At 35.2% G+C, this 26,411-nt stretch overlaps 1 protein-coding gene across 7 annotated transcripts in view; it reads right to left on the bottom strand.

Moving 5' to 3' along the window:
* MYBL1 (MYB proto-oncogene like 1) overlaps window positions 1-24,593 on the bottom strand; it is a 38,602-nt gene extending 14,009 nt beyond the window's left edge. For 4 of the 7 annotated variants that reach the window (XM_025870676.2, XM_025870673.2, XM_025870674.2 and 1 more), the window contains exons 1-8: window positions 22,779-22,843; window positions 14,376-14,481; window positions 13,971-14,042; window positions 11,187-11,279; window positions 9,648-9,868; window positions 5,458-5,632; window positions 3,171-3,242; window positions 2,355-2,459 (exon numbers count right to left, since the gene is read on the bottom strand). In XM_025870676.2, the coding sequence (XP_025726461.1) occupies window positions 2,355-2,459; window positions 3,171-3,242; window positions 5,458-5,632; window positions 9,648-9,868; window positions 11,187-11,279; window positions 13,971-14,042; window positions 14,376-14,481; window positions 22,779-22,828 (894 nt within the window). In that variant the 5' untranslated portion in view covers window positions 22,829-22,843. Of the gene's footprint in view, window positions 1-2,354; window positions 2,460-3,170; window positions 3,243-5,457; window positions 5,633-9,647; window positions 9,869-11,186; window positions 11,280-13,970; window positions 14,043-14,375; window positions 14,482-18,453; window positions 18,781-22,778; window positions 22,844-24,150 lie in introns of those variants that run through there. The other 3 variants (XM_025870675.2, XM_025870671.2, XM_025870672.2) reach the window with 3 other exon arrangements.
* Between the last annotated feature and the right edge of the window lie 1,818 nt (window positions 24,594-26,411).

Below are 26,411 nucleotides of genomic sequence, written 5' to 3' on the forward strand. Positions count from 1 at the left end.
GCTTCCTAGTATCTCATAATAAAAAAACAAGAAAGGAGACCTTGAAGAGTCATGGTTAAGAAACAATATGTAATTCGAAAGTCGTTAAGAGTGGATCCTGAGTTCTCATTATATGAAAAAAGTAGTTTTTCCCTTTTTCTTTTCTTTTTCTGTTTTGTACCTATATTAGATGACAGATGTTAACTAAACTTATTGTGGTTATCATTTCACAATATATGTAAGTCAATTCATTATGCTGTACACCTTAAACATACAGTGCTGTATGTCCTATCTCAATAAAACTTAGAAAAAAAATATGTAAAGCATATCTCTCTGTCCAGAACTCTCGGAGGTGATAAAAATGTTGTTTACACCTGAAACTGCTCACTATGAGAGCCACTAGCCATACGAGCAACCAAAATGTGACTAGTACAACTGAGGAACTGGATTTTTAAATTTCATTTAAAATTAAATGGGGCTAGTAGCTACCATATTTTAGAAAGCACATTGTCCCATCCACAGGAAGTACTCAATAAATGGCACCTATTATTTTTAAAAATAAAAATTACTAGAATGTGCTAGATAGTCAATAACTAGATAACAATAGCAAAATGTTTGCTAGACAACAATAGGAAAATGTTAAGTTTCAAGTAAGGTGGAAAAAATTTCCAACATTGTTGTAAAATAAGTTCCACCTGTTTTAAATTTCCTCCAAAATAAAAGAAATTAAAGCACTCCTATTTTATTAGCATAGCCAACTTCCGAGTACACAATCACTTTCTAGAGATAGATTCCAAGCCATATGCATTTCAATTAAATTTGGAGGTGGGAAAAAGATTCAAAAAGGTGATTAGGCCCAGTGGAAAAACCACAGGGTCGCATTCAGACTCATCTGAATATAAATTTTTAACAACAAACCACCTACTTCACAGAGTTAACACAAGGATTACTAAGAATACATAAAACACATCTATAATGGTCGAACATAATGGATACTCAGTAAAATGACAATATTTATTATCAAGTAATTTTTAAGAATAAATACTTTATATGTGTATGGACTCTACTCCACTGGGTGTAGCAACTTCCCTCTAGAATCTAGAATCTCCAACCAGATCTTTACGAGAGTGGATTTTAGATAAATAAGTTCTAAAAAAAAATTAATAGCTTCCTTCATTTTAATGCAAAATGCCATTTCTTTTAGCTAGTTATATCTTTCTGTTAAATTAAAAATGACAGAAACTATCAAAAAAATAAAAAATGGTTTAAACAAGATATAATTATCTAGAAATGGACACTCTCTAACCATAACTATTTATTTAATAAAACCAAAATTAATTTTAAAATAAGTACACTTCAGGTCTTCCTATTTGCCCATGGGTTTTGTAATTTCAAAACAAAAACTATGCCTCCTATGGCATGCATCTTGTCTGTTACAGGTGACAAATGTTGTTTGTATTAACACTGTTTTAAATGGTTTAAAGACATCACCAGTTGCCTTGTAACACTATTTCAAGAACTCAGGTTATTCTATTTAGTAATTTTGTATTAGTTCTCAGTCACCCTGAATGGACAGTCCCCTCATTAAGCTGCAAACCAAGAATAACCCTTTCCAAAATGCAAAAAAATCTCAGGATATTAAACTTAAAATTGTCATTTAAGTATAAACTTTCTTCCTTTAATCCATCTAACATAGCCTATCTAACTTAGCTGGAATGAATACCATTTATCCTAATTTAATACTCCTAATTGTTCCCATCAACCAAATCCCAGACAATAGTTTTTACATGTGGTAATCAATATTCATATAAAAATTTATTAAGAACATAAAATTTAAATGTTCCCTTTCCCTATATTTTTTAAGTTATTATTTTTTTCTAATTTACCAAATTTGTATTCATAATAAATAGGAAAAAATGCTCAAGGACAGAATAAAGGCAATTTTGAAGCATATAAATCTCTACACATCTATTAAATTCTTTATTTTTCAAATGTTTTTTCTATTAAAGCCATCATTACAAGGAATGTCTAAAATAAAAGCAGAGCCAAAAATCATAATAAAAGCAAAGCCTAAACCACACATCATTTTCACAAATATATATATATTGAAGATCATACCTTAAGTCTGCTTGAAATTTACAACTCAAGAAGCATCTTAATACAGAACATTGTAAAATATGTTCAAAAGAGTTGTATATCAAAATCAGGCAACCTCAACAATGCAAAATAGAAAAACTATTTTTAGTCCACATTAAATTCTGAAGTCATACTGAATATGCTTTCCATGTATTAGTATATGAAAGTCAATGCTAATGAAAACAATAAAAGCACATGAGGATTCTAACAAAATCTAAACACTTAAGCTTATTTCTTACCGATGAAACTCGCTTTCTTCTAACTTCATTCTCAGCTGACATAAGAAGCAACTCAAGTTCCTTTATTTTTTTTTCCTTATCAGGATCTTCATCAATGAAGGGTGGCTAAAAAAAAGTTAAATAAAAGAGAATAAGAGATGCTACTTAAACAACTGTTTTTATTATTATTATTATATTATTATTATTAGTGTTCTAATTTTTATCTTCTATGCAACATAAAATCTATTTTCTCCAATAACACTGATTTAATACAACTAAATCCCAAATGCTCAATATCACAATCTCTCTGGTATCTAAATATTTTCAATTTAACAGAAGAGATTTGGGAAATTTATTATTTTATTTTTTTAAGTAATCTCTACCCCCAACGTGGGGCTCAAACTCATGACCCCGAGATGGAGCCACATGCTCTACTGACGGAGCCAGCCAGCCAGCCCTAGAATTAGGAAATTTAAATGCATTAAAAAACTTGTATCATCTATATTAATTTAGAAATTTATGTCTGGAGTCTGTTTTATTAAATCATATGTATGCACATTCTATCCAATTTAAGAAAAATATGTCCATTTACAACCCAAATGCTCAAGTTGGAAAAATGAAAGGACCACTCTACTGGTGTTGTCAACCACCTTACATTTGTACAGTTTATATTTCTGAAACCCATTTATAAACTTTCTCCTTTAGTGTTATAATACTCTAAGTAAATAGAACAGATAGTATTGTTTGTGTCCTAGTTTTATGAATGAGGAAACAGGACTATTAGACTTTCAAATATATGTTTGAAAGTGTTTCCTTTTTTTGCTATAAATAAGTTACCTGAATAAACGCAGAAGTCTGAACATGTTCTACACAATTGCCTTCAGGTGACACATACTGATAGCCTGGGATCTAAAAAGTAATTAAAATATTAGTATCATACATATAGCACTATATAAATTTTTAAAATCTGAGGCAAAGCATAAAAACTCTTGACAAAATATCAGCATTAAAAACTCATAAAGTATCTCTTTAACTTTGAAAATTCATTTATATAAATAGTTTCTAATAACTACATCTTTGTTCTTAGAATCTACTAATGAAAAGTAGTAACTCATAAGAAAGACCTATCTTCTCCTGGATGACATACGAGAATTACTTGGCATGTATTTATCAGCCAATCAGTCTATTATCTACAATATCCACCAAATTATTTTTTTAATCTGCTACTAGAAGGATTGCTCTATCTCTGGAAGAAGACAAAGTAATTGTGTTCTTATCTTTCAGAGGAAGGGCTTGGTCCATATGAAGCACTCACAAAGACAGAGATTAAAGCAAGTTTTTCAATATTCATTCCTCCTACTCCTACCACCACCCCATGCCAATCTCTGTGTAAAAAGATATGAAAACGGAGGCTTCTTCTATTATTCTATTGCCTTAGAAAAACAATCAGAATCACTCATGTGCTTTTTAATACTCTGACAACAGACTAAGAATTATTTTCTTTCTTTTCTAAAGCATCTATAGTAAGAATTTTGAAGTTGCATGCAAATTTAGTGTGCAATGGTGGAAAGAAACATGAAAAGGTATTTTTTAAAAACCTAAAAACCTAATAAATATAAATAAGAAATTGTTTATTTTCCATAATGGCCTACCTAAATCACTATCTGATGCAGAATCACCATACATAACTACTAACATAGAACTTAACTTTCACAATACTTGATTTGTATGTTATCACTAAACTTTCAATGAATTAGAAATTTATCTTTCTCAAACTTTTAATTTAAATCTGTGACAGTATTTCAAACCAATCCATTTTTTCTTTCAAGTCAAAATTAGAATGATTTTTTTAGTAGTTCAAATGAGCTGAATTATGAATGCATAAATCTTTCAAGAATTATTAAAAGTATAATACATGATTCTTAAAGTATGAGAAATATCCTTATTTTCCAATATATTTTGATTGAGATTGTTAAATACTCCCTTGACCCCAAATAATGTTTAAAACTATGTTTCTATGAGTTAAAAAAATAAATTTAAATGATAACCTTTCTAAGACAGAAGCAGAATGTTTCAGTTTATGGTGCTGAAATCTAGGACTCTAAAGAAAAATGTAAAGAAACAGACAATAAAAACCTTAAGGTATTGAGTATCAGCAGATAACTATACCGTCTTCATACGTTTTCCTATTTGTAAATTAAGATGTCATTAGTTTTTTAAAATGGTTCTTTTAAAATTATGTCCAAAAAATAATGTCCATTTAATGAGGTAAATTCAAATCGAATCTGTGCATACTAACCACAGATTTTTAACACCCAGACAAATTTTATCTTTTGGTAGACACTATTTTTAAGTCCTGACTTAATCTTTACATTTTATGTGATAAGAACCAAGAATTGCTCAACATGAAAAATGGTATGACAGACAGGCAGACAGAAAAATATAAAACAAACCTTATGAAAACTCCTAAACTAATTTCTTGCAGAGAAGAAAATGCACTGTAAGGAAAATAGAGCTTGCCCTATCATGAGCTTGGGGAATCTCTACTCTAATGAACCTGATTAAACAAAGACTGACATCACTTAGTTGACTGGTTACTAGGGAGAAAAGCAAAGTTGAGTACCATCAAAGAACCAATTAATTATCTACCATGCCTCCCAAAATGATGAATGGATTTTGACTATTTTCTCCTTAAAACCATTTTATACACACTTACCTCTTAGAGATAAGCAATACTACAATTACACAAAATATTTCTTAAAAGGAAACTACAATGGATGATAAAGCACAGATGACCATAAGCTTTGAATCATAAATGAAGATTCAAAGAATGGTAGCATTAGGAAATGTACATACTGTTTCTTAACTAGATAATATAAAAACTACATATAAAAGGAAACATTTTAATGAGTTTGTTTCCAAAATATTTATCAATCAAAATAAGTAGAGATAAACCTCCACTAATGGTCTAATTGCTTGTTATAATAATTTTTTTTTCAGTTTGGAAATTGAAATGTCTATTCCCCTTAATATATGTTGTATCTGTTGTATTAAGAAATCAATCATCCTCCCATATAACAACTAAATAAATCTTTTAAATAATAAAGGTATTAAAAATATGTGCCTGAACAGGTATGTAAAACTGATTCTGGGTTTGCAAATGGTCCATAGTCGCACAAGGTTTGTGTTGAAGTTTAGATGAAGATCGTTCTGATTTTATTCCATCTTGTAAGTAGCCCTCCTGTTCCACTTTTCTTCGCATGGTAGAATTCCAGTGATTTTTGATAGAATTATCAGTCCTAAGAAATGAAAGTGTATAATTTAAAAAGAAAAAGTATTCCACAAATTTTAACACTGTATAAAGTGTACAAAGTGCTTAAAACAAATTTTCACAAATAATGAAACTAGATACTTTCTCAATTCAAAGATAAATTGTCTGTCAGTCAGGCATAGTTCTAAACAGTGGAGATAGAGCAGTGATAAGAAATTCCCTCTCTCACGAGGTTTACATTCTCACTGAAAGTGTGGAAGCATGGAAGGAGGGAAGAATAGAAAAACGAAAAAATAAATAAGAAGAAAAACATCAGTGCAAGCTAAATTCAACAATACATAAAAAATCATATACCATGATCAATTGGGATTTACTCTAAGGATACAAGGATGGTTCAATATCTGCAAAATAAATCAACACCATATTAACAAAATAAAGGATAAAAATCGTATCATCTCAATAGATGGAGAAAAAGTATTTGATAAAATTCAACATCCATTTATGATAAAAACTCCCAACAAAGTGGGTACAGAGGAAACACATCTCAACATAATAAAGGCCATACAGGACAAACCCACAGCTAACATCATACTCTATGGTGAAAAGCTGAAAGCTCTTCCTCTAAGGTCAGGAACAAGACAAGGATGCCCATTCTTGCAACTTTCATTCAACATAGTTTGGGAAGTCCTAGCTACAGCAATCAGACAAGAAAAAGAAAGAAAAGGCATCCAAATTTGAAAAGAAGTAAAACTGTCACTATTTGCTGATGACATGACTATATATAAAAAAAACCTAAAGAATCCACCAAAAAACCATTAGAACTAATATGTGAATTCAGTAAAGTTACAGGATACAAAATCAGTATACAGAAATCTGTTGTTTCTAATACACTAATAACAAGCTATCAAAAAGAAATTAAGAAAACAATACCATTCACAATTGCATCAAATAGAATATAATACCTAGGAATAAATTTATCATGGAGGTGAAAGACCTGTATTCTGAAAACTATAAGACACTGATGAGAGAAACTTAAGATAGCACAAATAAATGGAAATACATACTATGCTTATAGACTGGAAGAATTATTAAAATGTACGTACTACAAAAAGCGATCTATAGATTCAATGCAATCCCTACCAAAATACCAATGGCACTTTTCATAGAGCTAGAACAAATAATCCTAAAATTTGTATAGAACCACAAAAGGCCCTGAATAACCAAAGCAATCTTGAGAGAGAAGAACAGAGCTGAAGTATCACACTCCCAGATTTCAAACTATGTTACAAAGTGATAGTAATCAAAACAGTGTGGTAATGATACAAAACAGAAACATAGGTCAAAGGAACAGAATAGAGTCCAGCAATAAACCCATGCCTATACAGTCAATTAATCTTTAACAAATGAGGTAAGAACATACAATGGGGAGAAGACAGTCTTATCAATAAATCGTGCTGGGAAAACAGGACAACTACATGAAAGGATAAAACTGGACCACTTTCTTATATAATATACAAAAATAAACTCAAGATAGATTAAAGACTTAAATATAAGACCAGAGACCACAAAACTACTCAAAGAAAACAGGCAGTTAGCTCTTGGACATTGGTCTAAGTAGTATTTTCTTGAATCTGTCAGAAAAGGGCAACAAAAACAAAAAGCACTACATCAAACTAAAAAGCTTTTTATACAGTGAAGAAAACCATCCACAAAACAAGACCTACTGAATAGGAGGAGATATTTGCAAATGATATAAGCAATAACGGTTAACATCCAAAATATATAAAGAACTCATACAACTTAATATAAAAAAAAAAATCAAACAATGGGGAGAGAGCATGAACAGACATTTCTCCAAAGAAGGCATATAAATGGCTTATAAACTTAAAAAGATGCTCACTAATCATCACTAATCATCAGGGAAGGGCAAATCAAAACCACAATGACCTATCACCCCATACAGGTCAGAATGGCTACTATCAAAAAAGACAAAAAAAACAAGTGTTGGAAAGGATATGGAGAAAAAAGAACCCTCATGAACTCTTGGTGGGAATGCAAAAAGGTACAGCCACCATGGAAAACAGTATGAAGGTTCCTCAAAAAATTAAAAGTAAAACTACCATATGATCCAGGAATTCCATGTCTGGAAATTTATCTGAAAAAAACAAAAACACTAATACAAAGATATATGCACACTCATGTTCACTGCAGCATTATTTACAGCCAAAATATGGAACCAACCCAAGTGGCCACTGATAGATGAGTAGAAAAAGAAGATGTGGTATATGCATGCAATGGAATATTACTCAGCCATAAAAAAGAATGAAATCTTTTTATTTACAACAACATGGATGGACCTAGATGGTATTTTGTTAAGTGAAAAAAGTCAGCTAAAGATATATACCATAGAATTGCACTTATCTGTGGAATCTAAAAAAACAAAACAAACAGAACAGAAATAGACTCATGGATACTAAGAACAATTTTGTGGTTGCCAAAGGGGAGGGAGGTTGAGGGCTGGGCAAAATAGGGGAAGGAGATTAAAAGTACAAACTTCCAGCTATAAAATAAATAAGACATGGGGATAAAATATACAGCATAGGGAATGTAGTTAATAATATGTAACAGTTTTGTATGGTGATAGATGGTAGATAGGTTTAGCTTGGTGAGCACTTAAAAATGTATATAAATGTTAAATCACCATGTTGTATACCTGAAAATAATATAATATTACATGTCAAAAACACTTCAGTTGGAAAAAAACAAAGAAAAACATCAGTGCAATGCAGATCTTTAAAGTAGGATAAGAAAAGTGAGTAACTAGGGTAATTTGATAGGTGGTCCAGGAAGGCCTCTGTGAAGTGACAGTGAGGCTAAGAATGAATGACAAGAATGAACCTGCCATACAAGAAAAGAAAAAAAGAGCATTCCAGATAAAGGCATAGATAGGGCAAAGGCTAAAAGCCAGGAACAAACATGGTCAAGAAAAACAAACCAAAAATTAGAGAATCCCAGTATTTTTTCACTAATTAGAATACCTATGTTGAAAAGAGTTCACTGGCTCCCTTTTTACCTAAAGTTCCTTTTATAAAAATGAGAACCTTCAACCCACAATTACTTGTAGTATAAATTCCACCCTTCATAAAATATACAAAGATTTACTGAGAATCGACTACATACATAAAGTGTTAAGGCACTTTATATTAAGGCTAGCTTAAATGGACAGTAAAAAGATATATAAAAGACTGAAAACATCAGAAGTTCCTAAACCTGATTCAGTAAAAAACACAATACTTTAATTTCCTTACCTATAAAAAAAGACAGCGTTGTTTGCTTTGCATATTTCATTAGTATATGAAAATTAAGTATATAGGTAAAAACATTTTATAAACTATGAAGTACCATACAGAGACTACAGCAATAAAAAGACATGCATGAGGTATGGATTTTCCCAAGGTTGCTGGTCTACTGTACTACAGATAATCAGGAAACATTTGAACCAGTGCAATATATACTTACAGTACACAGGGGTGTATCGCTTTCCCTGAGGGAAATTCTGTATTTTAGCCACATGGATATATACACACTACTTCCATGATTTGAATAATACCATAATTAAGAATTGCATTTTCGCTCATGAACTTCCATAGTTTATTTCAGCCCATATATTTGCTATTCTCTGGTCTTATACATAGAATCCAATATGAAAGAAATCTCTTCAATTTAGATTCCATTCCAACCAGGTTTGTACAAAGAAGGTCTGTCTGACGGGCATTGATATGTGAACAATCTGTGGATTACATTAACTGTTCACATAATCTAAAGACTTAGCATTTTACTGCACGAATTACTGCTATAAAATATTTCATTAAAAGAGTAATTCTATCCTTTACACAGAATTTATTATAAATAGGCCCAAAGGAATGCCTGTCTAAATTTCAATTATAAATAAAAGTCATGGGGATACTTGCAACCATATTTAAAGTAACTTAATGAAGATCAAGTTTAAGTACAGGAAAATGCATATACATTTATATAAGCACCTTCCAGGAAGCAGTTTGGCAATTTCCGCCCAACGATTTCCCAGCCGCTTATGTGCCTCGTAGATGATCCTGTCCTCCTCCTCCGTCCAGGAGGACTTCTTCACCTCCGGGTTCAGGTGGTTATGCCATCTTTCTCTACACTGCTTGCCTATTCTTCCTTTCAAATGTTTTGCAATTAAAGACCATCTTTTTGGCCCATATTTCTGAACTAATTCAATAACCTAAGAAACAGAAAAACAAAGTTTAAAAAAGCACTATCTTTTTAAAAATAGACAATCCATGGGGATGTAATGTACAGCATGGTGACTACAGTTAACAATACTGTAAGACGCATCTGAAAGCCGCCTAGAGACACCTTAAAAATTCTCATCACAAGAAAAAAATTTTGGCAGCTATATATGGTGACAGATGTTAACTAGACCCATTGTTGTGATCATTCAGCAATATATACAAATAGCAAATCATTATGTGGTACGCCTGAAACTAACATAGTGTTACATGTCAATTATACCTCAATTAAAAAAAGCATTACCTTGACAGAACTTTGAAACAATGCATTAAAATCCAAACCACAACAATTGGTCTCATATTCATCATTTGCCAAGTACAAAAGTAAAAACTTAATCTAAAATACAAGGTGCTAATTAAAGTGAATGGTAAATTAAATTGTTTTCATTGAAAACTAATTTAAAACAACAGTAAAGATGTTGAGACTTATAGATTTTCTATTCTTGTGGTTTTTTTTTTAAAAAAAAGCTTCAGCTGAAAGCCAAATACATCAGTTTGGAAGCAGGAAGGATCTACAAATTATCTTCATTTCTTCCTTTCTCACACTAAAAGGATACAGATCACACATTGTAAAACCTATCACTGGCCATCAAGTAAAGCAGATCAGTTCTGAGCCTGGTGAACTTTTTTTTTTGTTGTTGGTTTTTTTTTGAGTGGGAAGAAACATGCTCTAATTCACCAACTACATTAACGTATCTGCCATAAAGAACATAAACTAAAGGGCAATTCCTAGTAGAGGACAGCAATATTCCTATTCTCAGACTTTTATAACACAAAGAATTACCTTAGTTTTTAAATCATCCAACCCTTTAGAAACACGATGCTCTGGTATCTAACTTATTTTGGGGCTCATTACAGGTCAAGAGGGATAGTTAAGAATGACTTTCTTACATACCATGTTATCAGATAAAATAAAAATTAAAATTGTTTTTAAAATGTTAACTCAATTTTCAACAAGAAGCTATACCCTAAATGCTGCTAACTTAAGCTCTAAATAAGATGACTTAGCTGATGGCATTTTTCCTCCTGTAAACCAAACTCTCAGAAAGAAAAAGCTATGTATATTATACTTGGTTTGACTCAATTCAGAAAAACTACATTTCCAGACACTCACCTTTCATTCTTCTACAAGCAGCACCCAAAGAACAAAATCATGTGATTTAAACATATTCTTTGTGACAAAACAATATATTAGGAAAAAAAAAAGCCAGTCCACCTACACAGTTGGAACAAAGAATATGAACATGTTACCCTCTGATCTTCTTCTTTAGTCCAAGGACCCTTTATCAATTCTGGATTTAAAACTTTCTGCCACCGATGCTGGCACTGAAAATCCGAACGATTCTGAAAGAATTGATGATTTTGTTATTGAATAATTGTCTTCCAGAAAGCAAGTCAGCCTAAACTCAAGGAGAAAGTCTTCAAGAATAATGTATTCAATATCATTCTTTAAACTGGGGGCGCCTTGGTGACTCAGTTAAGCATCTGCCTTCAATTCAGGTCATGATCCCAGGGTCCTGGGATGTAATCCCATATCATCAGGCTTCCTGCTCAGCGGGGAGTCTGCTTCTGCTTCTCTCTCCCTCGGCCCCTCCCCCTGCTTGTTCTCTCATTCTCTCTCTCAAATAAAATCTTTTAAAAAAACAGAAATGTGGGGTTAGGTGGGAAGGTGGACTCCAGCAGCCTGATCATGGGCAAACATGTCAGAAGTGGCTTTGGGAGTCCCTCTGGAGCTCCTTTTCCCTTCATCCCTCTGCTGGGCTCTTATCCTGGACTCACTCACTACAGACCTCTCCCAGCTCCTCATGTCCCCTGGTACATTTGGGCTGAATGTCATTACCTGCGTGCATGCTCCCTCTGCGCTCTCTCTCAAATAAATAAATACTTAAAAAAAAAATTCTTTAAACTGTAGTATTTATTGGGGCACCTGGATGGCCCAGTCAGTTAAGTGTCTGCCTTTGGCTCAGGTCATGATCTCAGGGTCCTGGGATCGAGCCCTGCATTGGGATCCCTGCTCAGCAAGGAGTCTGCTTCTCCCTCTCCCTCTGGCCCTCCCCAAAACTCATGCATGCCCTCACTCTCAAATTAAAAAAAAAAAAAAAGAAAGAAAAGCCTTAAACTGTAATATTTATCTTACATGCCTATGTCTCGATTCATTTTTAAATTAACGCCTTTGGCAGAGCTTAGACAATATACATTATTTTAATTTATAAGTATGTATCTCTGCAGTGCACCTTATAACGTAGCAAAATGCAAAGCTATTTAACACAGATACTGCCATAAAGAAATGTATCTAAGATTGAGGAATAAAAAGGAGTAGACAGAAAACTATACAAAGCAGACATATGAACTCAAATAGCATAGCAATCTGAATTCATATAGTACAGTAGTACTTAAAAACCCCTAAAGGCATTACTAGACCACTGCATGGTATTTAAAGGATTTTTATAAATGATGAACTCTGAGTTATTAAGAAAAAACTAAATATATCTATATGAAAGATGTGCATTACATATCAGTTAAATTATTTAAGTGTTGAAGCTTAAAAGGAAAATGAATTTACCAGGATAAGAAAGCCTTATGTAGAAATATCTCCAATTCCAAAAATCATTAACAAATGAAGCCTTAGTCAATTCATGACCTAGTAACTCTTACATATAATAATAATACATAATAATAACAACAAAACACTTAACTTCATGACTGATTCAGAGTTTACAAAAATATTAGTTCATATACAGGATTATGGATAATGTTGTTTACCAGTGGCCGTCTCTGTGCCTGGTGGATTTCAAATTATGTTTAAGCTGATTTTCATTTATGGCTTCTAACCATCAATGCTGATCCATTTTAAGGCTATCATTTTCTTCAAAATAATCAGGCAGTTCCTGCATGTCACTGTAACATTTCTCTTACCTTCATTTGCTGCTATTTCACTTAAGTTAAACTGATAAAGCTAATATAAATAACTTTTCTAATTTAGTTTCCATTTATTGAACACCTGCTAAATGTCAGGAAATGTGCCAAAATCCTATATATGTTATTTCTAATTCTCACAACAAATACTACAAAAACAGTACTATTATTTACATATTGTAGATAAGGAAGCTGAAAATCAAAAAAGTTAAGTAATTTTTCTAAGACCAAACAGCTAATAGAGCTGACTCCAAAACTTATGCTCTTTCCATTATCTCGTCTCAATTTTCAGGTTATGTTAAAAAGCATCATAACAACTTAGAAAGAACATAGGTAACCTGATTTATGAAACCCATGGTACTCAAAACAGAAATTCAAAAATGAGTATTTTGCCTCACTACCTTTAATGTAGTAAGAAACAAAAGAAATGTATGTGAAAACACTTTGTAAATTATAAAATTACATACTAATGAATAGTATGTGAATAGTATGATGAACAATTAAATATAATTCTTTTAAAAATCAATAACACCTTAAAATGCAAACATTAAATGACAAACTTTTCAACGGATCTTTTTCTGATTTTATTGATCAGCTGCCAAAAGATTTCAATGTATTTAACTTCTTTCAAATGTTTTAACGTTTATCAACAAATATTTTAAAGCCCTAACCAAACTTAGCATCATTTTCATTTTAGATTAGTAATCTTTTTAGGCCCCTGTATAAATTAATTATTAGAAAATCAGACTTTCTGACCTTTGACCACTATAGGAAGATCAGAACAACAGAAATGTTTTTAGAAAGGAAACCTAAGTCTAAAATAATGAAGACACGGGGCACCTGGGTGGCTCAGTCGGTTAAGCCGCTGCCTTCGGCTCAGGTCATGATCCCAGGGTCCTGGGATCAAGCCCCACATCGGGCTCCCTGCTCAGCGGGGAGCCTGCTTCTCCCTCTCCCTCTGCCTGCCTCTCTGCCTACTTGTTCTCTGTCAAATAAATAAATAAAATCTTTTAAAAAATAAATAAATAAAATAATGAAGACACACTTCTGAAAAACAGCAAATTTAATCCAATTACCTATATCATCCATGTTAGAAATAGAAGATAATAGTTTACTTACTTGAAGATGACTAGCAATTAGAGTCCAATCATCAGTTCCGTGTTGTTCAACCAACTTCTTTAACTTATCATCCTATTAAAACAGGAATGAAAATTAGAAAGCTTTCCTCCCTCACCTATTCCTCTAAATATAGATAACTCTCCAATTCTTTCATGTCATATCTGACAGCCATCTACAGAAGGACAAGCCACTATAATACAAACTCTCCCATTTACTCTACTGTTTCTGTCAGTCTCAACATCAAACCACTGTTCACACCTCTGGTAGAAGAAAAATATGTGCACATTAGTTGATGAATAACTTTTCTCAGGTTTTGCTTTTCAATATCTTTTAATATCTTTATTAAATATTATTATTAACAAGTAAATGCAAGTATGAAATTAGTAAACCTTATCACATAATTACCTCATCTCTTGTCCATTTTACTCTGTTCCAGAGTTTCTTCAGTCCTTTCTGTTGTGGTACTTCATAATCATGATCAGCATACTGAAGGTCATCATCCTCATCCTCACTAAAAAAAAATAAAAACCCACAATTGTGAAATCAAGAATTTTATGTAAATTTGTGAATTCAATCTTTGAAACTGTGTATACAGGTATGACTGAAGAAGCCACTCAGACTAACATACATCAAATTAGATTATTCAAAATATAAAAAATTAAGAGTCGTACAATTGAGACTAGCTATAGTTCTTATTGACACCAGAGAAATGATATGCCACGAGGGGTCAAGTGATAACCTCTATGTCATGCTAAAGAGTTTGACTTTTATTCTTTATTTGACCTTTATCTTAAAGAGTTAAAAGGCTTTAAGTAAGGGAAAGACAAATACCTCGGGTTTTGGAAAAATCACTGGCAGGAATGTGGAGAAATGGAGGAAGGAAGACCAATTACTAATCTTTTACAATAACCCAAGTAAGAAATTATTAGAGCCTGACAATGTTAAGGGTAAAATACAAAACACAGTCACATCTAGTTAAAAGAAACAATGGAAGAAATGATTCACTGGCATTACCAACAACAACAAAATTAAAATATGTGAAAATAATCTGAATATATAAGATCAAGGCATAGTAAACAATGAAAGACTATTATAAGATACATTAAACTTGAATAAATGGAAAAACATTCAGACCCCATTCCTGGATAGGAAAACAATATTACAGATGTCCATTCTCCCTAAATTAATTCATAAATTTTTAATTTTTTTTTAAAAGTAGGCTCCACACCCAATGTGGAGTCCAATGCAGGACTCAAACTCATGACTGTGGGATCAAGACCTGAGCCCAGATCAAGAGTGGGACATTTAACTGACTGAGCCACCCAGGCACCCCTAATTCATAAATTTAATGAATAATGATTTTCAGTGGGAGGGGTGCCTGGGTGGCTTAGTCAGTTAAGCATTTGCCTTCAGCTCAGGTCATGATCCCAGGGTCCTGGGATAGAGTCCCACATTGGGCTCCCTGCTCAGCGGGGGGCCTGCTTCTCCCTCTCCCTCTGCCTGCCACTCCCCCTGCTTGTCCACTCACTCTCCCTCCCTCTCTCTCTAATAAATAAATAAAATCTTTAAAAATAAAAAAGATTTCAGAGGGACTTAGACATGCTGATTCTATAGTTCATATGGAAAAATAAACAATTAGCACTACCCAGTATGAAAACATACTGTAGAGAAACAATAAATAGAACAGTACTGGCATATGAACAGATACACAGGTGAATGGAAGAGAATAGAACATTCAGAAAAAAAAAACACACCCAAATGGGAATTTGGTAAATTGTAACAGTAACATATCAAATCAGTGGGGTAAAGATGGGCTTTTCAATAAATGGTAAGACACAGGGTGGCTATTTTTAAAAATAAAGCTTGAGTCTTAGTTTAAAATAAAAAACGCCAGATGAATCTTACATTTTAAAAACTGAAACCATAATAGTACTATTAAAAAAATAGGACAGAGTTCCATCTTTTTATACCCTTGAGTAGAAGAGATCTAAATGTAACAAAAATCAAGAAACCATAAAAGAATAAACCAACTAAGGTAATAATAGTGGCAATGGAAAGAAGCATGTGAAAGAGAGATATTAAAAAGGTAGAAACAAAAGGATTTTGCAAGCAATCAAGGATGCCTCCAAAACTTCTGACTTTAGGAGCATAAACAGAGCTATCCATTGAGATAAAGAATAGAAGGAAAAACAGAACTTTGAGAGGGAGAAGAGAATGGGGAGAGTAGGCAGTTTGGGACTAGCTGATTTCAAGGCACTTGAGAAATATACAAGTGAATATACCTTGAACAGCACTGTCAAGAGAAATATAACACAGCCATATATGTAATTTCCTAGTAGCCACATTTTAAAAATAGAAACAGGTCAAAATAATGTTAATTATTTAACCCAATATATTAAAAAATTACTACCTCAACACATACTCAACATAATCATGAACTAGTTTACATTCCTTTTTTACTTACTAAAGTCTTCAAAATCTAGTGTGTATTTTATAGAGTACATTGCAATTCAGACTAACCACATTTCAAGAGCTCAATAGCAACATGTGGGGAATGGCTATTCCATTGGGCAGAGCAGATCTAGGAAGGCACCAGGGCACATGGATCTTCTGCTCAGGTTAAGAGGCCTAGAGTAGACACACAGTTTTGGCAATCACCAGCATACAGAAAACAGTTAAAGCCATGAGAACATGAAGCCTCAGAAAAGAGGGTGGGTCTTTATGATAAACTGAATTAGAGGGTTTTGAGTAGCTAGAGGACTGAATACGGTCATGAGCATCTGAAAATAATAAGAGCAAATATTTATTTAAACTTTCTAAGTACCAGGGGCGCCTGGGTGGCTCAGTCGTTGGGCGTCTGCCTTCGGCTCAGGTCATGGTCCCAGGGTCCTGGGATCGAGCCCTGCATCGGGATCCCTGCTCAGCGGGAAGCCTGCTTCTCCCTCTCCCACTCCCCCTGCTTGTGTTCCCTCTCTCGCTGTGTCTCTCTGTCAAATAAATAAATAAAATCTTTAAAAAAAAAAAAAACTTTCTAAGTACCAGACATTAGGTAGTCTCTGAAATTTCTGTCTTAAAACCCCACAACAACCCCAAGAGGGAAATACTACTATTCCCACTTTACAGAAAAGGGAGACTTTGACTTAGAAAAGTAACTTCTTGCCTACAGTTACGCCAAATGTAGCAAGACTGAACTCCAAAATTCACTATTTAACCAGTATACTACCACATACTAGAAGAATAGGGAAGAGGATACTAAGAAGCTGGAAGATACCAAAGACAAACCTAAAGTATGTTTTGAAATCAGAACATGGTTCTAGTTATAACTGAACTACTTATTTTGCATCATGGATATATTAACCTCTTGGGGCTTTAGTTTACCTCTTTGTGAAATAAGGATAATACCACCTACCTTATAGTGCTTCAAGGATAAAATTAAATGAAAAAACATATAAGACACCTCATATAGCACATGGCACAGAGAGGTAGCTCAATATTAGTATTATGTGCATAGGCTGACTGCCCAACAATATTCGAGATTATTTCTGCTTTACTAGATTCAACTCTTTTCCAAAAATTCACTCTGATTTCAAATAGCTAAAGTTTGATGATTTAACTTTAATGTAATATATTTAAGAACATGTGGGTAGTTCCCAATATCTACATACAGTTTGTTACAAAACTGAAAAATGAAGGCCTAGATTTAATATATACTGTCTATAGATCCTTTGCAGGAACTTCTGATTTCCCTTGATTTGTCAATTCTATAGGACCAAAATTCTTTTTTTTTTTTTAAGAAGGCTTCATGTCCAATGTGAAGGTTGAACTCATGACCCAGAGATCAAGAATCACATGTTCTACCAACTGAGCCAGCCTGGTGCGAGCCCCCCCTTCCCCCCGCCCCCGAACCAAAGTTCTTCATATCCGACCAAACAAGACACCAAGATCCCCAACTCCTCTACCTATATAACTATCTATCTGCTTCGGTTCAATGCATTTCAACATTCCAATGCTCTCTCCCTAAAGCCAGTGTCTATTTGTAACAATAATCTGCCAGTTCTATGCTTGTTTTGTTGAATTAATCTGAAAATAAAGACACAAGTTTAAATAAAGAAATACCTGTTATTTGCTGCCATCTTCAGCTATCAGAAATATCCACCTGATTAGCCAAGATTAAATAGTTAAAATGGAGATGGTTCAGGATCCAGTGACTTAATAAATTTCTAAGAAGGCTACCAAATCAGAAAAAGCACCATACTGAGGCTTTCTGTCCAATTTGTATGTACTCATGGCATCTACCCTTCTTTTTTAATGCTCATCACACATGCCAACCTTTCCAACCAAATAGTAAGTTCAGGAATGCAAAGACCATATCTGATACCTCTCAGCACCAAGCACAGTACCTGTAATATTTGTAAAATTAATGATCAGTGAATGATCTTCCTTACTCTTTTACCTCCTCCAAGTACTTGTATTCCAAAATCACCTCATTCCCTTCCAACCCAATGAAAACTTCCACCTCCCTCAATACAGCTGATCTCACTGGATATGAGAGAGAAAACTTTTTTTTAACAAATGAAAATACCTCTAGAAGGGGAAAGGCATTCCCATTTATTAAAAAGGACTTTCAAAATCCAAATGCACCTCCAAATGGTAGAATTTTAAGGAGCATAACCTGCTGAAACAAACAAAATATTCAGTACAGAAGGGGTTCTTTGGGGTGTCTACTAATCTTGCCTAACCTTTCCTGGAACTGTCCCCAGCAACATTACCACTTCCTGCCATCCCAAACAGCCCTCAGTTGTGCTTTTCACAGGTTCCCCCTTTTTCCCACCCCTCAGATCCCAACAGCTTTCACAAAGGCATATTTGAGACTGCTTTTAAAAATTAGGTTATTTCTAGATCAAAAAATGTTTAATTCAGGGACTTGCCTATATAAATCTTGAGTGTTCAAAAAAAATATCTACATCAAGTCTAATCTGTACAAAATTCACTGTCGGTTCTTATCAAATTATTTTAACTTAAGGGTATGAGTCCAAAGATGTTATTTGGGTCAAAAGACCAGTTACCAAGGAGTAATTTTCCTGAAAACTTGTTCAACTTTAAAATTTGGCCTTATTTTTTAACCACATACTTGGTTTGTGAGAAATTTCTATTTCTACATGAGGTTTCATTCTCTGTTTTGCATCAGCATGGTCATCAGTTTCAGAGAGTTATACAGCCCAGTCAATGTTCAGGAAGCTGGGTTTTTTGAGTGGGGTGAGTGTGAGGGAGGATTAAAGTAGAATTCTTAGAATCATCTCTCTACCACTGGGACTTTCCTGGAGTCTATCCACCTAGCTACTTCTTAGTTTTAGCATAAGTTATTTCTATATTGGTTAAGTAACTGTTGAAAGAATGATACAACTTTTAAATAAGTGTGACAGAATAAGATCCTAGAAAATTATCAATATCATTAGCTACAATAGAAAGATGCCTGAGAATGTGTACAATTTGCCAATAAAAAAGAGAAGGGATAAAACCCCACATGTAATCTCATCAATATTCTACTTTCACCACTGCTTAATAATGGTTAGACACCATCAAAACAAATCTGTTCCATTTATCTGCTTTTTAATATCATCGTTTAGCACTTTTATATTGTAGCAATCAGTGATGATAATATATAATAACTAAATAAAATCAACTCCTTACTACATAAGTAAGTCATTTTTAGACTAGGATGACTGATCTAGAAGACAACAAAAATAGGTGAAATTATTTCTCCAGACACAAAGCAAAAATAGAAAAGGAATTTGGTTTCTGAATCTTCACCCAGGACTTGGTTACCAGAATTATTCTGCCAGTTTTATTTTTTTAAGTCAAAGAAAATATTTATTCTATAACTGTCTGATATATAAACTAAGCACTACATTCAAATGAAAAGTTTTCTTTTTTTTAGATTATGAAATGAACAAAGTGATTAGGGTGATTATCAAACAGCAAAATGAAGCACGTACACACACACACACACACACACACAAATACGATGACTCATTAGGCCAGGAAAATGGTTAAGAGAAACTTTACACTGGGTGTAAGCTAATAGGATGTTACAGTCATAACTTACCTTGTGAAATAATACACAAATTACTCATACTTGACTATATTAAGATAAAACACTTAGGGAGAAGTTCAATTTTTTTTTAAGATTTTTTATTTATTTATTTGACACAGAGAGAGAGAGAGAGAGAGAGAGAGATCACAAGCAGGCAGACAGGCAGGCAGAGGGAGAGGGAGAAGCAGGCTCCCCGCTAAGCACAGAATTGGACATGGGGCTCGATCCCAGGACTCTAGGATCACGACCCGAGCCGAAGGCAGCCGCTTAACAGACTGAGCCACCCAGGCGCCCCGAAAAATTCAATTTTTAAGGGATACTAATTTTTAGAGTAAAATGAGGTATTGAAAGGAAGAATTTGAGAATTTTTAAAAATTTACTTTTATTTGAAAAGAATCACTGGTTCAAAATTAAAGAAATATCAATAGTTCTATCAAATTTGCTCTAATAAAATCACTTCAACTTGATTGTATTTTGAGTCACAAATCATCAAATCCGAAAATTTTATCAAAATCCAAAATTACATCTTTATTTTAAACTGGCTTGGGGCACCTGGGTGGCTCAGTCATTAAGCATCTGCCTTGGGCTCAGGTCATAGTCCCAGGGTCCTGCGATCAAGGCCCACATCGGGCTCCCTCCCTGCTTAGCGGGAAGCCTGCTTCTCCCTCTCCCACTCCCTCTGCTTGTGCTCCTTCTCTCGCTGTGTCTCTGTCAAATAAATAAATAAAATCTTTAAAAAAAAAATAAACTGTCTTGACAGGGTAATTCTACATTTTCTTAAATCCAATCAAATTCAAGGTATGAAAATTTACCAGGTTGATTTTAAAAAGTGAAATCAGGCCACCCGGTGGTTAATATTATGTACTGCATACATGAATATTTTATTTCCAAACCTGGACTGCAAACTAGCATCATTATTAAGACAAATTTGACTTCATTTGACCAGTATTAATAGTAATACTGAAATAAGTACTGAAGGGAATTCTACCTACCTACTCATAAACAAAAATGATGACTGAACTTTTCTATTTTATTCCATTAGTTGTGTATATTTTTAAATGAGCAAAGATGATTACACAAGGATTCAAAACAGGATATATATTAAATCTGGAAGTTACTTTACAGACCCTAAAATCCAAACCCCTAGATTAACAAACTTAAAACTGGGATATAGAGTTTACTTGCTTTTCTAAAACAATATTGCTAATTAATGACAAAGCTGCTTAAAAAATCAGTTCTCATTTTCAGTATTCTTTCACCTATAACACTCATTTTGCTGGAAATAACATAGTAAAATTGCCTCCCATACACACACATAACCCACTAAAAAACATTTTCCAATGCAAAAGCTGGCTTTTACCTTTCCAGTTTAGTGCAGTTCACCAAGTGTAAATACCTGAATCTGTTACTACTTAAATATGTCTTCTAGTTTCTAAACGACATTTTTTAAAGTTTATTTTTAAGGGTAGATCTAGTTTTTAAAAACTAAAATTAATTACTCAATACATAAATATGCTTAAAAATCAAATACATGTTAATAACATATACCAATTTTGGTATTGCCTATAAATTATATCATTAAAACCCCCAGTGAGATCTAAAACTATTTAAAGTCACAACACTAAATGAGCCTTTTCCTTTATGTAAATCTAGATCAGAGATACTGCAGCTATCTTAAACAAAAGTCAAAAGAGCCAACATCCTCCAGTTGTTTCAGCCTAAGGTAACAGTTTTTTTTACTTTTTTTTCATATCATACAGAAAAAAGTATATTACAGGATTTATACCCATAGTCTTATGCAAAACTTTTATATAGCAAACTATAGTTTGCACTCAAATACTTAGTCATATAGTAGAGATCTTAAATTGACCAAATTATTTTCTTTCTCAACTATAAATTAGGTTCATATTTATTAAGACATTTAGCCAAAAGGCATGAGACCAGACTTTGCCCAATAATTTCACCTTCAAAACATTTCACATTCTATTATCTTATAAGATAAATAAGACTATTTTCATATACAAGAAATATAATTTAGAGCATGAAACACATTTAAGTATGAAGAGCCTAAGAAATACACCATTTAGATGTGATAATTTCTCACCACATCCTCTACCTCTATATTCCCATAGGGAGCATAGCTTCACCCCACTGCATTTAATTACTCCAGCCTTATGACTTTTTAAATCATTCTATAATACATTTTAATTCATACAGCTGACAAAGAACAAAAGTGAACAGTACAATCAATGTTCAGATCTCAATGCTCACAGTATTATGAATAAAAGAAAATAACGTACACAGGCAAATTAGTCATTAAATCACTTCTCCTTTCTTAGTCTATTATTATGAAGCATACAAAAACTATGAAATGAACAGACAAAATCAATTGGAGGACAGGGTTCTAACATTCAAGCATCCGTGTCTAACCATAACTAAATGATGATGATAGCATTAGCTAAGACACTCTTTCAAATAAGATTAACATCAATAGTGATAGGTAGATAATGCCACACAATGAATATAAACAAACTTCTGTTTTTGAGTTGACAGTCACTTGTCACTTTGCTTAATGAAATTATTTTATTTTAAAAGTTTTGTATATTTAAAAATCCACAAGGCCTAAGCCAGTACCTCAGTAATTATAATTATAGGAGCTTTTAATATCTATCTTTTCTGAAGATTAGGAAGTTAATTAGAGCAGAGATTCTCACCTGGGTGATTCTACCCCCCTCAACACACATTTGGTAATGTCTGGAAACATTTGATTGTCACAACTCAGAGAAACGGTGTTACTGGCACCTACTGGACAGGGCCACGGATGCTATTAAACATACTACAAAGCATAGGGCAGCCCCCCACTACCGAGAATTATCTAATCCATGTATCAGTAGTGACAAGGTTGAAAACCCTGTTGTAGAGAGGTGGGTTTATGTGAGTGTATATTTGTTCCATCTGAAGAGTTTGACCTACACCGTAGTTGTCACAAAATAAGTCTAAAAAGGACTTATTTTATGCTGATTTCTGCAGAAATACTTTACATACAGATGATTAATAAATTAATAAAGCAACAAATATAATGTGTAGTTATTGCCAATTTTTAACAGAAATCTGCAATGAATGAATCCTACTACTAAATTTCAACTTAAGAAATACATCTCTAGTTATGACTTTAAGGCTGTGAACCTAGATAAACAAAACCACCTGGAAATCCTGCCAAACATCTTTTCAGGTTTATTTAATACTACTGACAAAAGACAACCTCGTTTTGTGTCATCTAAGTGGTTACTACACACAATTTAGGTGTAGCTACTATAGCAACGTATAAATAAAAATTAGATGAGTAAATTCCTCCTAGCAAGTTTTCCAACAAAAATTATGCCCTACCTCTCTGGGCAACACTTAGTTACAGACAGAGCCAAACACGGAACTAAAAATACTCAGTGAATCAAACATTGTTTTAAGATCAAGCTACGGGTAGTAACAGTGTAACAACTTCCCAGCAGAAGATACTAAAAATATATACATAAAGCTGAGAACATGGGAATGGTAATTACAGAAAACATCAAAAAGGTCCTCTCTCCTCAGCTATTGCGGAGGATTTTCCCTACCTGTCAAGGTAGCAAAGATGGCAGAGGGCTCCCAGCGCACGTTTATCAGAGTTTAACTGATACAGTAATTCAGAAAAAAAGAATCTCTCCGGACACCATTTTCAAGCCGTCCGGGCTGCACATGAGCACTTTTAGGTGCGTAGGGTCCTCCCTGAAAGCGCAGACTTACCTGGCAAGAAACTCCGACCAAGTGGCTGTGAGAGACTGAAGTCTGGACGTGCGCTGTTGGGAGAATCAACTCCTTAGAGCAATCTGGGCATTTGTTACTCACTTTCTGCGCCTTAAACACAGTGGTCCCCAACTCTACACACGTCACGGCTGCGATTGGGCCAGCCGGGCCGAAGAGGCTGTGGGGCTGCGGGAAGGAAAACCTCTGCCCCAGCTGGGGAGGGCCTGATGGGGAAGCATTGGGACAGGGAAAAGAATCTGAGCCGGGACAGTGCCAACAGGCCTGAGTGAAAGGGATGTCACCCACCTGCGCGACCTCTTCGCCATCCTTCAAGTACCGCATAGGCGCGGGCTGGGCGGGGACGCAGTTAAGCCTCCTCCAGCCTCAAGCGAATGCTCCTTGTCCCCGACCCTCCAAGCCGTTTCCCTCGCTCCCTCTCCGAGGCGACCGAGAGTGGAACGCAAGTCCCCCGCAGGGCAGGACGGAGGGGCGGACCGCGACCCGCCCCCGGCCCGCAGCGCCGCTCCTAGCCCCGGTCCGGCCCGGTCAGGGATGCCCCCAACATGTCAGGAGGCGCGCTCCCGCCCTCCGCCGGCCCCTCCCGCCGCCTCTCAGCCTCTACTCAGTGGTCCCAGCTCAGCTCTGCGGCGGGCGCCGACCCCCGCCCTCACCCCGCAGCGAGCAGCTCTGCAGGGCTCGCAGCCTCCTGCAGGGTTTTGTCCGCACCGCCGAATCTCGCGCCCAGCCTCCCTCAAGAGCCGCCGTTTGAATCTGCGCACGCGGCCCCGAACCTCATTGGCTGTAGCGGCCGCACGCGGGGGGACGAGGGCGGGGCGGGGAGAGCGCGCGCGACTGGGGGCGGGGCTGGGGAGCTGGAAGTCGGGACTGGAACTCGCGGGAGTCGTGGAAGGAGCTGGGAGTCAGGGGGTGGGGCCGCAGGGCGGGCTCGCGGGTCTTCCCTTGACAGGACTCGGAGCGCGCCGAGCGCCGCACTGCGCGGGGCCTGCTGGGAAAGCGAGTTCCGGTGCTCGCTTAGAGGCGGGTCCGGAAGCTGCGGCGCGAGTCCAAACTTCCCGGGGCTCGCGGACACGGTCCTTGGGGGTTGGGCGGCCTCGCCAAGGCACGTCCCCGCACCCTCCTTTCAGCCACAGCTCCTCGATTCCTAACTCCTCGTGTGTATCCCGCCTCGTTAGTTAGGAGGCGCGGTCTTCCGATTTGAGACAAATCTAACCATAAAATTTGCGCGGCCGTTATTGTTTAAGCAAAAATGTGAGCTATTTTTTGCCTAGACATCAGAGCTACTGGAGTAGCGAAGACTGTGGTAGGAAACCGAATATCAAGAATGAGCAGGAGTGACAGGTGAAATAAGTTTTTAGCTGGAGTCGTTCTTGGCACAGAAAAAGGAAATAAGCCAAGTCTGCGTCCAGTCTTCGCAGTGCTTAATCCCTTAGCTCGCTGTACGGGAAATAATGGAACCCGGATCCAGAAGAACAATGCAGGAAGACAAGAGCGAACTGGAAATTTTGCCCAGATAAATCAGTATGGTAGTCAACTATAGAAGGTGACCTTCCCTCGCAGGAGAGACGGGAGGAGGGGAGAATTGCATGGAAGGAGCTTCCAGCAGTTCGAACTACTTTAGAACAAGTGTAAAACTGAACTGCTGGAATCAAGTAACATTGAAGCAGATTACAGTAACAATTAGAAATGGTAAAGGATCCAAATTTGCAAGGTAACATGCTCTACTGCATAGAGCACTAAACCACATGTTAATATTATAACAAACTTACATTTTGCTATTTTGAAATTTTACGCATCAATTTTTGCAAATCAGAGATGCAGGTGCAAATGTGAATTGAAGAGGAGCTTGCATGCACCACTTTGAAAACTTAAAACGCCTTTTTATAGTTCCGTTTTCTCAAGATATGGGTTCTGGGAAGGTAAAACACCTTTTATATCATTCCTTATTATATTGCTCGTTCAATTTATTTTTAACCTAACTGAGAAAGTAATGTCATTTGAAAACTGATTTCTGATTTACTCCTGAGTCATACATTACTCAACTTATTTATATCCTAACAGGAAGCAGAGTTTCTCCTATATATTAGGCTTTTTGCAGAGAATACTTTTTTAGAGCTCGAAGGCAGTTATTCTAGATTTTGAAAGGGGTTCACAGTCATTTGAATACACACTCGAATGTAATTGAGAACTGGCCTTTTTTTTTTTTAGCAAAACATACATTTTAAAAGAGTTTTTATTCGGAGTATTATAAGGAGCTCTCAAAACAGCTATGAGGTGGGGGAAGCAATGAAAAGATGAGCAAAAGATTAGAGCAGACATTTCACAAAAAAAGATAGACAAATGGCAAATAAGCCACATGAAAAGACGCTCCACATCATTGATCATTAGAGAAATGCAAATCAAAACCACAGTGAGATACTATCACACAGCTATTAGGAGGAGGGAAGACTGACTATACAAGTGTCGGTAATGGAGAAGATGCTGAGCAAATATAACTTTAATGCATTGCTGGTAGAAATGCAAACGGAACAGACACTTCGGAAAACAAA

The sequence above is a fragment of the Callorhinus ursinus genome, unplaced genomic scaffold, assembly GCF_003265705.2.
Source record: "Callorhinus ursinus isolate GAN/ISIS: 27379988/994484 unplaced genomic scaffold, GSC_fseal_2.0 scaffold5, whole genome shotgun sequence".
NCBI lineage: Eukaryota > Metazoa > Chordata > Mammalia > Carnivora > Otariidae > Callorhinus > Callorhinus ursinus.